This window comes from Rhinoraja longicauda, chromosome 10 (assembly GCF_053455715.1).
Source record: "Rhinoraja longicauda isolate Sanriku21f chromosome 10, sRhiLon1.1, whole genome shotgun sequence".
NCBI lineage: Eukaryota > Metazoa > Chordata > Chondrichthyes > Rajiformes > Arhynchobatidae > Rhinoraja > Rhinoraja longicauda.
In genome coordinates, this window is record NC_135962.1 from 20,000,387 (window position 1) to 20,017,648 (window position 17,262).

At 39.3% G+C, this 17,262-nt stretch overlaps 1 protein-coding gene across 20 annotated transcripts in view; it reads left to right on the forward strand.

Moving 5' to 3' along the window:
• LOC144597249 (gephyrin) overlaps nt 1-17,262 on the forward strand; it is a 414,464-nt gene that overhangs the window by 385,852 nt on the left and 11,350 nt on the right. For 15 of the 20 annotated variants that reach the window (XM_078406319.1, XM_078406321.1, XM_078406324.1 and 12 more), the window contains 3 exons: nt 9,317-9,390; nt 11,439-11,503; nt 12,987-13,025. In XM_078406319.1, coding sequence (XP_078262445.1) covers nt 9,317-9,390; nt 11,439-11,503; nt 12,987-13,025 — 178 coding nt within the window. The remainder of the gene's footprint in view (nt 1-9,316; nt 9,391-11,438; nt 11,504-12,986; nt 13,026-17,262) is intronic. The other 5 variants (XM_078406323.1, XM_078406335.1, XM_078406340.1 and 2 more) reach the window with 1 other exon arrangement.

The window sequence follows — 17,262 nt, forward strand, 5'->3', positions numbered from 1 at the left end:
GTATAAGGACACCAAGGTCTCGTTGCACTTCCCCTTTACCTAATTTGTCACCATTGAGATAATAATCTGCCTCCTTATTTTTGTCGCCAACGTGGATAACCTCACATTTATCTACATTATACTGCATCTGCCATGCATTTTCCCACTCACTCAGCCTGTCCAAGTCACCCTGCAACCTCCTAACACCCTCTTCGCAGTTCACACTACCACCCAGCTTTGTGTCATCTGCAAATTTGCTAGTGTTACTTCTAATTCCATCATCCAAATCAATAATATTCATTGTAAATAGTTGCAGCCGCAGCACCGAGTCCTGTGACACTCCACTCTCCACTGCCTGCCGTTCTGAAAAGGACGCGTTTATTCCTACTCTTTCCTTCCTGTCTGCCAACCAATTCTCTATCCATGTCAATACCCTACCCCCAATACCATGTGCTCTAATTTTGCTCACCAACCTCCCGTGTGGTACCTTATCAAAGGCTTTCTGAAAGTCTGGATACACTACATCCACCGGCTCTCCTTCATCTATTTTACGTCACATCCTCCAAAAATTCCAGAAGATTAGTCAAGCAGGATTTCCCTTTCATAAATCCATGCTGACTTGGACCAATCCTTTTACCCCTATCCAAATGCGCCGTTATTACCTCTTTAATAATTGACTCCAGCATCTTCCCCACCACCGATGTCAGGCTAAATGGTCTATAATTCCCCGTTTTCTCTCGCTCCTTTCTTGAAAAGTGGGATAACATTAGCTACCCTCCAATCCACAGGAACTGATTCTGAATCTATAGAACATTGGAAAATGATCACCAATGCGTCCACGATTTCTTGAGCCACCTCCTTGAGTACCCTGGGATGCAGACCATCAGGCCCTGGGGATTTATCAGCCTTCGGTCCCATCAGCCTATCCAATACTATTTCTCGCCTAATGCAAATTTCTTTCAGTTCTTCTGTCTCCCTTGATCCTCTGTCCATTTGTACATCTGGGAGATTGTTTGTGTCTTCCTTGGTGAAGACAGATCCGAAGCACCTGTTCATCTCTTCCGCCATTTCCATGTTACCCATAATAATTTCACACGTTTCTGCCTTCAAGGGACCCAACATTTGTCTTTACTAATCTTTTTCGCTTAACATACCTAAAGAAGCTTTTACTGTCCTTCTTTATATTCTTGGCTAACTTCGTCCTTTTTGCTATCTTCTGTTATCCTTTGAAAGTTGCCCAAACCTCTGGCTTCCCGCTACTCTTTGCTATCTTATACATATTTCCTTTTTGTTTTATTTCATCTCTAACTTCCCTTGTCAGCCACGGTTGCCTCTTACTCCCCTTAGAATCATTCTTCCTCTTTGGAATGAAATGATCCTGCATCTTCTGGATTATGCCCAAATATTCCTGCCATTGCTGTTCCACCATCATTCCTGCTAGGATCTTTTTCCATTCGACCTTGCCCAGCTCCTCTCTCATGCCTTCATAGTCCCCTTTGTTCAACTGCAACACTGATATTCCTGGTTTATCCTTCTCCCTCTCAAATTGCAGATTAAAACTAATCATATTATGGTCACTACCTCCTAGCGGTCCCTTTACCTTGAGTTCCCTTATTAAATCTGATTCATTAGACAACACTAAATCCAGCATTGCCTTCTCTCTGGTAGGCTCTAGTACAAGCTGCTCTAAGAATCCATCTTGGAGGCACTCTACAAACTCCCATTGTTGGGGTCCAGAACCAACCTGCTTGTCACAGTCTACCTGCATATTGAAATCCCCCATAACCACAGTGGTCACATTTGTTACATGCCAATTTTAACTCCGGCTGCAACTTACACTCTATATCCAGGCTACTGTTTGGGGGTCTGTAGATAACTCCCATTAATGTCTTCTTACCGTTATAATTCATCAACTCTATCCACAGTGACTCTACATCGTCAGTCCCAATGTCACCCCTCGCAAGGGACTGAATTCCATCCCTCACCAACAGAGCTACCCCACCTCCTCTGCCCTCCTGCCTGTCCTTTCTGTAGGACTTATAGGTTGTGTGAGACAACAACTCAAAGAGGCGGAACTCATGTTTCTGTAAAACTAAAACCATTTTTTGTGCTTAGATTATTGACCTTGATTTGATTTCATTCTGAAATGAACTTGAAAACAAAGACATTACCCAGAAAAATATTTGTCAGTAAGAAGGGGAGTATGGTTTGGTGCCACATGAACTGTCACCTGGTTCAATTCAGTCGTCAGTTAAGGAGCTTTCGAGAAACTGCCAAAGAAATAGAAAAAAATTGGATCAGTTCTTTGATTGAAGCATCGACAAGTCTTCTTATGGAAATCAAATGTGATTTAGCAAATGTTACTATCAATGAATAAGTGCTATATTCTTATTAATCTGTCTTTTTCAAAAACCTAATGATCTTCTTCCCTTGAGGATCATTTTATCCGTTTCATATAAGTTCTTGAATGAATATCAAGACTTTAACATTTAAATTAATCCTATCACATGGATTAATCCTCTTACAGTCATTAATTGATCTGACCATATAAATAGCCTGTTGACTTCACCTTCCTAAGTCTTAAAAAAAAGAGAAAATATAATTCAGTTGCAGCTAAATGGTATACGGCAGGTATAAATGGCCTAGTGAAATTGTCTGCCTATTTGCTTTCTGTTTTCTAGAATGAGGAAGGAATGTGCTCCATTTATTTCATTAATCCAGCTGATGGTTCTTTCTTTGGTTTTGAAGTTAATTGTTAGTTTTTATTAAATGGTTTCATTATGCATCTGAAAGCTGTTTCTTTCTAAACAAGCATGGTGACAGATGCTTCCAAATAATAGTTTCATTTTATTAACCTACACAATGGCCATCGCATAGAAAACACCATACATTCCCAATAACAAATTCCTCTTGGGAAGATGGTGATGATTTCCCATCTGCAGGTCTGGTAGTGAAAGTATTCCAACAATGTGGCTAGGTGGAGTATATAAGGATTTTGGTGGATGGAAAAAAAATCAAATATATTACAATGTTACATGGTGCATAGTGGAGAGAAACTTTGAGTCAATGTGTTCCTTTGCACCAACTGTCCTGGGAGAGCACGTGCACAAGGGGTAAGACATGGCCACATGCTCCCAATAATCCAGTGTATTCATATTTTTCTGAAAACATTCAGGGTGGACACATATGCCCCTTCAAAAATCCTGTGCATGCCCTTGCATAGGGAGATTACAATTTTGAGACATGCACATAACCACATTCTTCATTCAATTACTGTTGATGAACATTTGCAATCATCAACAAACATCTCCATTTCTGGTTTTGTAATGGAGAGAAGATCATTGGTGAAGTTGCTGCAGCTGAAGTTGGACTGAGGGCAATCAGAAATTCCTGTAGCGCCTTTCTAAACTAAGCTGATTGGCTTCCAACCAACCACAACTGTTTTCCTCTGTACGTAATATAATTCCAGTCAGTGAAGAGTTTCCTCTGAATCCATATTGAGTAAAATTTGATTTGGGCTTCTTATGCCACACTTGGTCAAAGGCTATTTTGATACCAAGGATAGTCACTTTCACTTCATCCCTGAATTTAGCACTTTCATCCATATTTAGGTCAACATTTTGAATGAGTTTGTCGTCATACGGTCTTACAGTGTAAAAACAAGCACTTCAGCCCAACTTTCCCACACCAGCCAACATATCCCATCTACACTAGTCCCACCTGCCTGTGTTTGGCCCATATTCCTCTGGAGTTCTGGTGGCACGATCCAGACAAAATCCAAACTGAGCATTAGTGTGCAGGTATTTAGTGAGAAATATCACACAACTAAGCCCAACCTCTTCAATGCTTCCTTCTTTGTGAAACATTCTTCACAGATCACAATGTTTTCATTTTAAAGCATCAAGAGTAAAATAATGAGGCATTTAATCTAACTGTCCCTTTATTGTGCTTTTCAGTTTCTGCAGTAACCATTTACCCTTTGAAAAGCTTTCAGAAATGTATTTTGTTTCATTCGATCAGAAGCTGGAGTCTGATGTTGCTGAATTATTTGTAGGATTAGTGATAAGTCCCCAGTAATCAGGGTCCTGGAATATACTTAGCCACATGCTATGTTGTTGATCAGTGCAATTCGGAGGAGGTTCAGAGAGAGACTAGAACTTTATCTCACAAGCTAAAATAAGATAAGCGTCTATATATATTTAATAGAAACAAATGACGCTTAAAAGAATTTGAAAAGCATCTGGTGATTAACTGTATTAACTTTATTTATATGCTGTAATTGTAATTCTTTTTTGTGCACAATCTACAGGCATTGCCACTTTCATTTCACTGCACATCGTGTATGTGCATGTGACAAATAAACTTGACTTGACTTGACTTGACATGGAAATCTAAAAAGTATTGCCAGCAGGGATTATTCTACTTTTATTACCACTTTGATTACCTACATCAGATAGCTCAAAGCTCTGCAGAAATACCATCCACCCGATCTTTGCAAAATCCTCCAATGACAGGGGCAGGATAACGACAAACCAATGTTGTCATTCTCTCCCAGCTCAACATTCCCAGCATCAAGGTTCTAATTGTATTCAGCCAGCTTTGATGGACAAACCAAATCATCTGCATGCCTCTTAGCAGAGACTGAAACCAAGCAATCTGCTTTGAGCCCCATGCTTGCAAAGGATTACCATAAGGACAGGCAAAGCACCAAGAATGTTCTCAAAATCTTCTTGCGAAATATAACACCTTCATCAATTGGTGGAATCTAGAGCTTGTGATTAGGTTATATTCGGCATTTATCATAGGTAACTATAATTCTGATATGTGGACACGATAAGAAGAAGAGGAATTTTGATATAAATTGGACACATCAAATTGGCAGAGGTGGCCTTTGCTATGACTTCATGGAGAATTGGAACACTTAGAACCATATGCTATTTCAGACCTGGTCACCTGCTGTAAAACAGGAATAATTAATAATCTCATTTAAAAAATCCTCTGGGGAGAGGAATGAAAACATAATTTCATACTCTCTTTAAGAATGATAATCATTGGCCTGGAATTCATGCCTTTTAACCTAACATAAAGGCAATACAGAGGTTTAGTTATCTATGGTGAACTATTGTTCATAAACTATCTAGAAATTTAAGGAGATGTTCAATAGATTCAGGATCAGTTCCTGTGGATTGGAGGATAGCTAATGTTATCCCACTTTTCATGAAAGGAGCAAGAGAGAAAACGGGGAATTGCAGACCAGTTAGCCTGACATCGGTGGTGGGGAAGATGCTGGAGTCAATTATTAAAGAGCTAATAATGGTGCATTTGGATAGCAGTCCAAGTCAGCATGGATTTATGAAAGGGAAATCATGCTTGACTAATCTTCTGGACTTTTTTGAGGATGTGACAAGTAAAATGGATGAAGGGGAGCCAGCGGATGTAGTGTATCTAGACTTTCAGAAAGCCTTTGATAAGGTCCCACACGGGAGATTGGTAAGCAAAATTAGAGCACATGCTATTGGGGGCTAGGGTGTTGACAAGGATAGAGAATTGGTTGGCAGACAGGAAGCGAAGAGTAGGAGTAAACGGGTCCTTTTCAGAATGGCAGGCAGTGGCGAGTGGAGTGCCGCAAGGCACGGTGTTGGGGCCGCAACTGTTTACCATATATATTAATGATGTGGATGCAGGAATTAGAAGTAACACTAGCAAGTTTGCGGATGACACAAAGCTGGGTGGCAGTGTGAATGCGAAGATGATGTTAGGAGGTTGCAGGGTGACCTGGACAGGTTGAGTGAGTGGGCAGATGCGTGGCAGATGCAGTATAATATGGATAAATGTGAGGTTATCCACTTTGGCGGTAAAAACAAGGAGACAGATTATTATCTCAATGGTGTCAGGTTAGGTAAGGGAGAATTGCAGCGAGACCTGGGTGTCCTTGGACAGCAGTCACTGAAAGTTGGCGTGCAGGTACAGCAGGCAGTGAAGAAAGCTAATGGCATGTTGGCCTTCATAACGAGTGGATTTCAGTATAGGAGTAAAGAGGTTCTTCTGCACTTGAATAGGGCCTTGGTAAGACCACATCTGGAGTATCGTGTACAGTTTTGGTCTCCTAATTTGAGGAAGGACATCCTTGTAATTGAGGCAGTGCAGCGTAGGTTCACAAGATTGATCCCTGGGATGGCGGGACTGTCATAGGAGGAAAGATTGAAAAGACTAGGCTTGTATTCAATAGACAATAGGCAATAGACAATAGGTGCAGGAGTAGGCCATTCAGCCCTTCGAGTCAGCACCGCCATTCAATGCGATCATGGCTGATCACTCTCAATCAGTACCCCGTTCCTGCCTTCTCCCCATACCCCCTCACTCCGCTATCCTTAAGAGCTCTATCCAGCACTCTCTTGAAAGCATCCAACGAACTGGCCTCCACTGCCTTCTGAGGCAGAGAATTCCACACCTTCACCACTCTGACTGAAAAAGTTCTTCCTCATCTCCGTTCTAAATGGCCTACCCCTTATTCTTAAACTGTGGCCCCTTGTTCTGAACTCCCCCAACATTGGGAACATGTTTCCTGCCTCTAATGTGTCCAATCCCCTAATTATCTTATATGTTTCAATAAGATCCCCCCCTCATCCTTCTAAATTCCAGTGTATACAAGCCCAATCGCTCCAGCCTTTCAACATACGACAGTCCCGCCATTCCGGGAATTAACCTAGTGAACCTACGCTGCACGCCCTCCGTAGCAAGAATATCCTTCCGCAAATTTGGAGACCAAAACTGCACACAGTACTCCAGGTGCGGTCTCACCAGGGCCCGGTACAACTGTAGAAGGACCTCTTTGCTCCTATACTCAACTCCTCTTGTTATGAAGGCCAACATTCCATTGGCTTTCTTCACTGCCTGCTGTACCTGCATGCTTCCTTTCATTGACTGATGCACTAGGACACCCAGATCTCGTTGAACTCCCCCTCCTCCTAACTTGACACCATTCAGATAATAATCTGCCTTTCTATTCTTACTTCCAAAGTGAATAACCTCACACTTATCTACATTAAACTGCATCTGCCATGTATCCGCCCACTCACACAACCTGTCCAAGTCACCCTGCAGCCTTATTGCATCTTCCTCACAATTCTTCACTGGAGTTTAGAAGGATGAGAGGGGATCTTATAGAGACATATAAAATTATAAAAGGACTGGACAAGCTAGATGCAGGAAATTGTTCCCAATGTTGGGCGAGTTCAGAACCCGGGGGCCACAGTCGTAGAATAAAGGGGAGGCCATTTAAAACTATGGGGAGAAGGAACTTTTTCACCCAGAGAGTTGTGAATTTGTGGAATTCTCTGCCACAGAGGGCAGTGGAAGCCAAATCATTGGATGAATTTAAGAGAGTTAGATAGAGCTCTAGTGGCTGGAGGAATCAAGGGATATGGGGAGAAGTTGGGCACAGGTTACTGATTGTGGATGATCAGCCATGATCACAATGAATGGCGGTGCTGGCTTGAAGGGCCGAATGGCCTCCTGCACCTATTTTCTATGTTTCTATGAGATATTTCAAACTTCTCCATGGAGATACTCCATAAAGAAATAAAGACTAAAAGAAGGATATCTATCTGGCTAATCTAAGATGTTCAGGATTCAGGATATCTTTATTTGTCTTCCAAAAAACACGTTTTTTGACGAAATTTAGTCACCCACAGACTAAGAATGGTGTTAGCTTTAAAGGTAAGGCACCAATGTTGTCATGATTATTGGTAGGATAGAATCTTTCAGAACATTGAAAAAGAGATGTATAAAATCATGAGGGTGAATGTACAGTCTTTTTTCCAGGGTAGGAAAATAAAGAGCTTGAAGGAATAGGTTTAATGTGAGAGGCGAAAGATTTTATAGGAACCTGAGGGAATCACGAAACATACCAGATTTAAGTTGAGAGGAGCAAAATTTAAGAGGAACCTTAGAGGCATTTTTTTCACTCAGAGGAGGCACCAGAGAAGTTAGTTGAGGTAGGTACTATAGCAGCATTTAAAAGACACGGGCAGGTACATGGATAGGAAAGGTTTAGAGGGATTTAGGCCAACTGTGGGCAAATGGGACGAGCTTAGATGGGGCATCGTGGTTGGAATAGATTTGGGCCAGAGAAACTGTTTCTGTTCTGTAGGACTTGTTAACTCCATCCCCAGCACATTGTCGGCAGTTAAAAAGTACATTTAAAGTTGAGATGTTATACATATGCTCAGTAAGTCATAAATATTCAGCAGTCTGAGTATGTCTATGGCTTAACATAAGATCAGCCAATAAACAATCGTTATTTTAAATAATCTGCGTAGAATGATCAAGTGATGAACATATTAAGTAATTATGCCTTTGGACAATGTTCGCTACAATTACACGTGGCTTTTCCCATGAAAAGAATGAAGACCAACCTCTATTTTAACTTTAGCCACCTGAGAGCATCAGGCATGTGAAGTTTCCGCGTTTCTGCAGATTTCCCCATTTCTAAAATCCATTTTCCGCGCTATTTGCATGACTTCCGCGTTTTTCACTTTGCCAAATAAACAGAGAAATCGGATCGGAAAAATAAATTAATAAATAAACGATGTATAGACTTGCAATGAACACTAGGGTTCCGCTAGAGGTTGCTAGGGGTTCCGCGAGAAATCCCCCCGCGCGCCCTGGAAGTCTCCCCAAAAATGTGGCACCTAGGCTGGGCAAAGCAGCCAATCTCGACCTCATCGGGACTTCCATGGCCGATCGGTGGGTTGAATTTACAACCTGCGGCCGGGGCTCTGGAACTCCAGCCCAGGTGGAGGCAGCAAATCTATCCCCATAGCTGACTTCCTTGGCCTGCTGGATAAACCAGCAAGGCTCTGGAACCAAGAGTGCCAGAAAATCAGTGGTGGAACTGTAATGAGTAAATATTAAATTTAAGTGCAAGATTATATAACTAAATTAATTAAGTCAGAGTTAAAATATAAAACACAGCAGAAAAGCCAATCACCACCTTTTTGGGCTGATTATCAATTAATGTGTGAATTTATTTCAAAATGTTATTAGTATACAGTGACAGATTCACATTATTTTGTAATGTCTGTTTTTACTTTGAAATGAACTAAAAGAGGTTGAAACTGGGAATTTTGTGTGTAAATCCCCCGATGTACACCTCGCGCAAGTGCTCTGCTCTTTCCTCTTTTTTTTTTACCTCATTCACATATACCATGGTACATTTTCAGTACAGTGGATGAGAAATAAAGTGCTTTTATGTTGTGATGATTGTGTTAACTTCAAAATGTTATGAATTGAATTATGTGCAAACTTTTTCTCATATTATTACCATTACTGACAGGATTACCTGAAGCAGGTGTTGGACATTGACCTGCATGCCCAGATCCATTTTGGCAGAGTCTTCATGAAACCTGGGTAAGTGTCAACAAAAACATGGGAAAATAATTTTATTTTAAATAAAATGTGATATTTAATCTATTCATTGTAAAGATCTCCAGCATATATTGATTTCTATTTGCATGATTAAGTCACATCTACCAAAACAGTGGCCATGAAGTGAAAACCCAACTTCTTCAATATCATGTAGATTAATATAAGAATTAGCTGGCCTGTTATTTTATGTTGGGAGGTGGAAAGTAGAAGTAGAGAGAGGGCAAAAAGAATGGTTTCGGAATACATTTTTTTCCTAAGGCATAGGGACATCACTTGGATTTCTTGGCTCATTGACCATACAATCTAAGAAGTCTCTTCTTTTTAAAAAAAATAGGTGTTTTCCATAGGCAGTAACTGGGGAAAATGCCTGAAAATTAATTTTGAACTTTTTAGCATTAATGCTGAAAAGTGGTTTGTGCAATGTAGAGGCCAACTGCCATATCAGTTGTTTGAAGAGGGGTCCCAACCTGAAACATCACCTATCCATTTCCTCACGAGAAGCTGCCTGACCTGCTAAGTTACTCCAGCTTTTTATGTCTATTCCAACCTGAAACGTCATCTGTCCATTCCCTCCATAAAGGTGCCTGACCTGCTGAGTTCCTCCACCACTTTGTTTTTTGCCACATCAGTTAGATGTGAAATATTTCACCTGACAAAGTGGTGGATCACAAAATAAGTATAATCACAGAAGCCTATTAGCATTAGGGTACCTCAGCTTTTCCTTAAAACCAACAGTAAGCTTCCTCCATTGCAATATTCGGTACTCCTTACAGGAATGCACTATCTTGAGGTCTATTCTATCTGTTGATCATTGTTGTAAAATGGAATTCTTCCTGGCCTAATTCTAAACTCGCCTTTGACTGTAGTGTAGTTTTCCTTTTGCTGTAATTTGAAAGATTTTCCACAGTATTCCTTGCTTATTCACCTTGATAAAATCATCTTTTAGACATTCGCTTTCCAAGCTAATAATCTAAATTTTCGCACAAGTCTTTGCACATTAATCAAATCAACACGGTGACAAGTTCCAGCACATTGATTTCTAAATCCTCTGAGCTGCGACAGCGACGACCAATTGATTCACAGGAAGCAAATCGTTAATTTATAAATTGTAATACATTTTTATTTATTTGCTCTAGCTGTTTCCACATATTTTATGAATAATTGCAATTAAATGGAAAATAATGGAATTTTGTAACAAAACAAAACAAAAATAGCAGTTCAAACAGTAATATGTGTGGCCTGAACCTATGACTCTCAGACAGTATGTTTCCCAGTAATTCACCTTGTAATGCATTTTAACTCCTGCCTTTCCAGTTACTCAAAAAAAGCAAAGCTATTTAAAGTCGGCGCATTAACTTACAAACCAATGAGAAACACCAGTAAAATCCATTAATCTCTTGAAGCCAAACGTGATTAATTTGATGAAACAAAACTCCTCATTAAAGCTGATTGACAAGAAATGCACAAAAATTTGAAACACCCCATTGTGAATGAGAACTTACTGACACCCTAGTCCCGTGATATGGTATGTTTGTTTCCCAGATCTTCATGGCTTCTCTAGTTAAATTGGGTGCAAGGATCTTTTAAGGCTGGTGGGTTGGACTGATCCTACTCCTGAGCGATTAGGAAGTAGGGTCTAAGTGAATTACTTTACTCAGCTGTTTAGGGCATCTGGAGTTTTTCTGGCAATGGGATCACTGCAAGAGTTTTAGAACTCAAGGAAGGAACTGGGGATGGCACAGCATTGGATTGCAATCTCACCCTGCTTGCTCATGTAGCACAGTGGATGCTTTTATTAAACTTGCTTTGCTGGCAAGTCCACCTGGATCCAGCTGAAGTTCACTTCACCAGCAAAGCCAACATCTTTGAACAACAGGTTTTTAGAAAGAGAGTGAGAAGTAGAGATGGTTCATTTTACTAGTTCACTTCTAGCATGTAGAAAATCAAGTAATGTATATCTTTTAAAATTGAACACACACATGACTTTCACTCAAAGCTAGATGTTAAAATATGCATTCCATTCTCTGTAGCCTCCCAACAACTTTTGCAACTCTGGATATCGATGGTATCAGAAAAATCATCTTTGCACTGCCAGGTAATGAACCTGTTAATCTTTTTGCAGAAGACCACATGATGTTAGGATTTAAACCAAATTAAAATCATCTGTTAGTTGTTTTGTTCATTTTCATTTAATATTTCTAACTATGTAAGTGTTCCAATTCCACAGGTCAGTTTTGGGCAAACCTATTACTTCAAACATATTTATACTTACTAATAGTGGACAAGCTTCATTCATTGCATTTGAATTACATGCATCTTTTCCTCCCGTGTAACAGCTTCAGAAATGAAGAAATTTGTGCATCAGTGTGTGTAGCTGGTTAAAATGAATCTCACTTTTGTTTAACGGCTGTGGTTTCATTCCTACTTATAAATGGTATAGAAATATTTGTGAAGTAACTTGAAGTTCTGATTGAGGATGCAAGATCCTTAACCGTGCTGACATTTTGGATCTATTCCAGAATGCAAGGTCTGCAGTGAAGTGATAGCCTTGACCCACTCCTTGACCTATTTTCTATTGCAGAGTTATGGCACAATGAAAACATGATATGTGTTTGTTGTACAAAGGCTTGATTATCTCTTTGAGGTTTTTATTTCACCTCTTTACAAAAGTGCAGTTTAATTTATATCATGATGATTTGATTTACATCATGAAAACCTTATTGTCCCATCTCATTACAGTGACACCATTCTTTAAGTTACTTTATTACACTTAATAGTACGAGCTAAACATTTTGCTTTTAACTTTAAGATAAGGTCTTTAGAGACATAATTTTAAATGGGGTAATGTCTGCAAGCTATGTCCACTGAGGCATAAAACAAATTTTAACTTGGGTGTAGTTTTTAAAGTTTGTCAACAGACCCCAGTTGTCCTGTGCAGCATATGTGGATATGTGCATGGAGCAGCAGCCCTGTACATTAATCAATGATTCAGAGTCGAAACAAGGAACTGCAGATGCTGGTTTACAACAAAAAGACACACAGTGCTGGAGTAACTCAGCAGATCAGCCACCATCTCTTGAAATCATGGATACATGAGTCTGATGAAGGGTCCCGACCCAAATCGTCACTTATCCATGTTCTCCAGAGATGCTGCCTGACCCGCAGAGTCACTCCAACCAATGATCCAAGTTTTCTAGAAAAAAAACAAATACATTTTAGATAGCCAGAAGTTGACATTACTACTTTTGATTTGGATTTTAATGTTAAGATTTATTTACTATATATTGGAGCAATGAATGGTACAATATACTTTGGCACTGGAATTGTTGGCAAAAAATTCTGACAACTTCATATAAATTGATATATAGTTGGAAATGAATTACATGGCTGCAACTAAACAGAACACTGCTGATGACAAAAATGAACCAAAGTGGTTAAAGTGGATTAACAGAATCCCGGAAATTGAATTGGAGCTTTGAGAGTCACGGCAAACTATTTATTGATTGATTGTAATATATATTGAATAGTTTATTTGAAAATAACATTCGTTTCCAACTTTTTTTTTTACCGTTACGCAGCGGGGGCGGTAGAGGCTGATGGTGACATAGGATCTGAAGGTATATGGCATCACATGATGGGTATTACAGTATCACAAACATTTTTTGTGGCAAGAAATTACCACTAAATAAACTATTCAGTATATATTATAAGCCAGTACTTGGAAAAATAGGCAGGTTGATTTGTAGCATTTGATATTATAAGGTCTCTTTCACTTCCCTTAGCGCAGTCTTTTTTCAGCCGTTCTGTCACCTCCCCTACCTACCCAGTTTGCCTGATGCAGTGCAATCCACTTCCAACCTTCTGCATATTTTGCATTGAGTCAATCTTTGTGAATTGATTTATGGTTCAAATTTCCAAGTGTCCTTTGGAAAATTTGTCTTCCTTCCATCTGTCAGTTTCCGTTTGCCTCCATCTGATTCTGGAAATTCACCATGTGCAGAAAATCTAAGTTTCAAGTCTGACTCCAACCATTTTGTTGCACACAGCAGTAATGCCTGAATGTATAATGTCTTAGAGGCTGCCAGCAGATAGAACTTTCTAAGTGACAAATTGCCAGTAATCGTCTGATAGTCTTCTGCCAACTTTGTTCCTGTACTAAATAATAATAATAATAATGCATTTTATTTATATAGCGCTTTTCATATACTCAAAGACGCTTTACAGAGATTTAGAGAACATAGGGAAATGAATAAATAGATAAATAAGTAAATAAGTAAACGAACAGAGAAAGGAGACAGAAGGTGAGGTGACCTTCAGTGGTTGAAGGCAGTACTGAACAGGTGAGACTTCAGCGATGTTTTGAATGTGGTGAGTGTGGAGGAGTCTCTAACGGTTTGGGGTAGTGAATTCCATAGGGTGGGAGCAGCCTAAAGGTCTCTTTAAATCATTACTAATTACTCTTGTTATTACTTCCGACAACAGATTTGTTGTATAGTTAGTGTTGCATGGAGAAAGTGTCATAGCTTTATTATTATTCAGTTTGGCAATATTGTTCAAATGTCATCAGCCTTCCAGGAATAGAGTTTTATTTGGTAATTGCTATTTGGTATCCTGCAAATAAGTAAACTAATTTGGTCTTTGCATTAATTTTGGCAGTCTTATGTATCTTGGTTTGGTTGAACAATTAAAAAATGTACGGTTGAGGGATGGTTGCTATCAGATATTGACTTACCATCTCAGTTAGTCGGGGAAGATTCCCCTCAGCGCAGTCCAAACATTTCTTCAGAGAGAGAATAGGCACATGCTTTGTCAAAGCACCTTTGTCTCTTTCCGCATAGACCACTGCTCAGCAACAATGTTGGAGGCTCCCAAATTGGGCTTCTGTTGAAGTCATTGGAATTTGTGGCATAAGGGACCAAAGCAAAATTAGGCCGATGGGAAATGGGCGAGATATAGTTGACCATTGGTCGAGAATGGACATCAATTAAAACCTGAGTCATAAATATGTGGGGGAAAAATAGTCAGCTAGGCCCCCTTTTGTTTAAAAATAATTAGCCCAATTAATATTATGTTAAAGTAGCACTGTAGGGCAAGCTCTTTGTTGCAAACACTGAACCCCGTAATCATAAAAGAACCAGTCAGCTATGTAGCTTCTCCCTTTTACTGTAACATTTAGTATTACCAACTCAAAATAAAACACTATAACTTTAATTGAACTGTGTGCCCATCATTGGATTTGTGTTATGTTGCTCTGTGAAAATAAACTGTTGTTCAGACTTTGCAAGAAATAAAAATGTATATATGTGGAAATGGTGTGGTAGCTGTTTTCATATAGAGTTGGACCAAATTTCTACTTGACTGAAGATGTCGTAGGACAAGACATTGTATCGTTCTATTTTGGTTAGTGGAAATGCCAAACTTAGAGTTGATGGTTGCCAATGTAAAATAATTAATATTTTGCAATATCTTCAAACACAATTTCGGAGTCAGAATGATTCGCTTAATCACTTTCACACAGCAATTGTTTCTTTAATACCACCAAGTTAAAATGGCAACTTGTCTCCAGGACATCAGCACACTTAAAAATATTGATGAAATTAAATTAATTAAGTTAAGTGATTGCACATATGACCATTCTGTTATCAACAGTAATCATCTCAATAATAATGTTATCTGGAAACGTGTTTGCATTGTAATGAATTCTCAGGTCATTCCTTCCTGGAAAGGTAATGCCATGATAATCTATAAAAGTTACAGCAAATCCAGTGGATTAAAACCGCACTAAGTTGCAAAGCTCCAAAATTAATAACTGAATTTAACCGAACTTCACTGTTTGCTTTGCGCAAGCAGCATCTTAGTCTTAACCATCATGTTATTTTTCAGAACTTGCAGAATTCACTGGACTCAATTAATCACAGTATTTTAGGCTGGTAATTATCAACATATGTATATTTATGATCACCTTGTAATTAGTCATCGAATCATACTGCAAGGAAACAGGTCCTTCAGCCCAACTCGCCTATGCCGACCAACATGCCCCACCTATACTCGTTCCACCTGTCTGCATTTGGCTCATATCCCTTTAAACCATAAACCTTTCCTATCGATGTACCTGTACAAATGATTTCTCCTGCATTTAGGGCCCTCTACATATTGCCTGAGGAAAGTTTCCTGAATGCATTGACAAATTCTGGCCTGTCTATATTTTGCATTGTCCCAGTCAATATTGGGAAAGTTAAAATCTCATACAACAACCTTGTTAGTCATGTAGTTGCCTGCAATCTCCTGGCATATTGGCCGTTAACTATTTGGAGGCCTGTAGTACACTCCCAACAAGATGTTTATTCCTTTCTAATTTCTCAGCTCCACCCATAAACCATCAGTGATGTCATGTCTGCTTGACCTCCTCCTTAATCAATAGAGCAACACCCCCTCCTCTTTTACTCCCATCTCTATCCCTATTGAAGCATCTGTACCCTGGAACATTAAGCTGCCAGTCCTATCCCTCTCTTAACCAGGTTTCTGTAAAGGCGACAGTGCTAAACTACCAAGAATCAAGGTGATTAAGGAAGTAAACAACTGTAAATACCTGTAAAGTATCTTTTTTTTTCTTGGGAAATTAATCTTTGAAACTTTAATTTTGTATTATTTTTATTTTTGCCACTAATCCCTTTATTTTCTCGTAATTCTGTCCTTCTCTCCCTTTACTTATTTCAATTTTGGTACTTGATTGGACTAATTTATTCTTCTCCCTTAAAGGAATAAGTGTGAAGAATAAATCAGTCAAACCAAATACCCAAATTTTATCTTTCATACATTTCTTTCATGCGTTTAATCTAATCTGTTAAATGGATATATCATAAATTCTATGATTTATTAAGTCCCAGATCCCCATTCCCCATTCACACCATGAATAACTTCCGGTTACTGTGCAGAGTCCCTTCGTGCCACGTTGTGAGAAAAATACATCCCAGATTCAGTGAATATAACTGACTGTAAGGACATAGCAAAGGGTCTTTCGCTTCCACTGGACAGTGCGACTGGTGAATGGAGGGGATGAAGGTGGCTTTTTGGAAGCAAGAATTCAATTTCTGCAGATCAAGAACTGCGCTATGCTGTCTGCAAGCTTGTACAACGTACAAAAACTATCTCTCGAGATGCAAAGTAACGTGAAAGATATGCATGGCATACAGCAAACTACTTCCAGCTGTGAATCCTTTTGAGATGTTTTCACAGCTTAAAGTTCTGGATCATCAGATATGACTAACATCTCCATTTGAACTCTAACCTGAAAAAAAAAGCTTATTTAGAACTTTCAGCAGGCCATCATCTTACTGAAAAGAGAGACGATGGCCTACTCTCTCTTCACCATTGTCTTACCTCCTGACATTAAGAAAATTCTCCAATCCTTTTGTACTCTAAATTGATGCAAGAGGTCCATATCCTGAAATGTCCAGATCCACAAAATATTGTTTCAAATGCTCACGTGTTTTAAAAAGACTTGGACAATAATAAAATGGGATGTTATTAAAGATACTAAAGTTTCCATTCCTTTTGCTCTGCGGATGAATGATATACTTTAAGATCGCAATGAAATCAGAAGCTCCAACTACCTCGTTCTTCAATTCATAATTCATGAGGCAGCTGTTGGTAGCTATTGTAAGAAGGAAGTATTAAACTTCACAATTCATCATTGAAGAGCGAAAGAGGGAACATGTATTCCTAGGGAGATGCAGTGAAAATCAATTAACAGAATATAGTTACAGTCATCGTCTACCATGGTTGGTTATGGACCCATGGTAACAGAGACAAAGGCCATGATAGTTATGGAGAGGAAGTGAATCAAAGAATCAT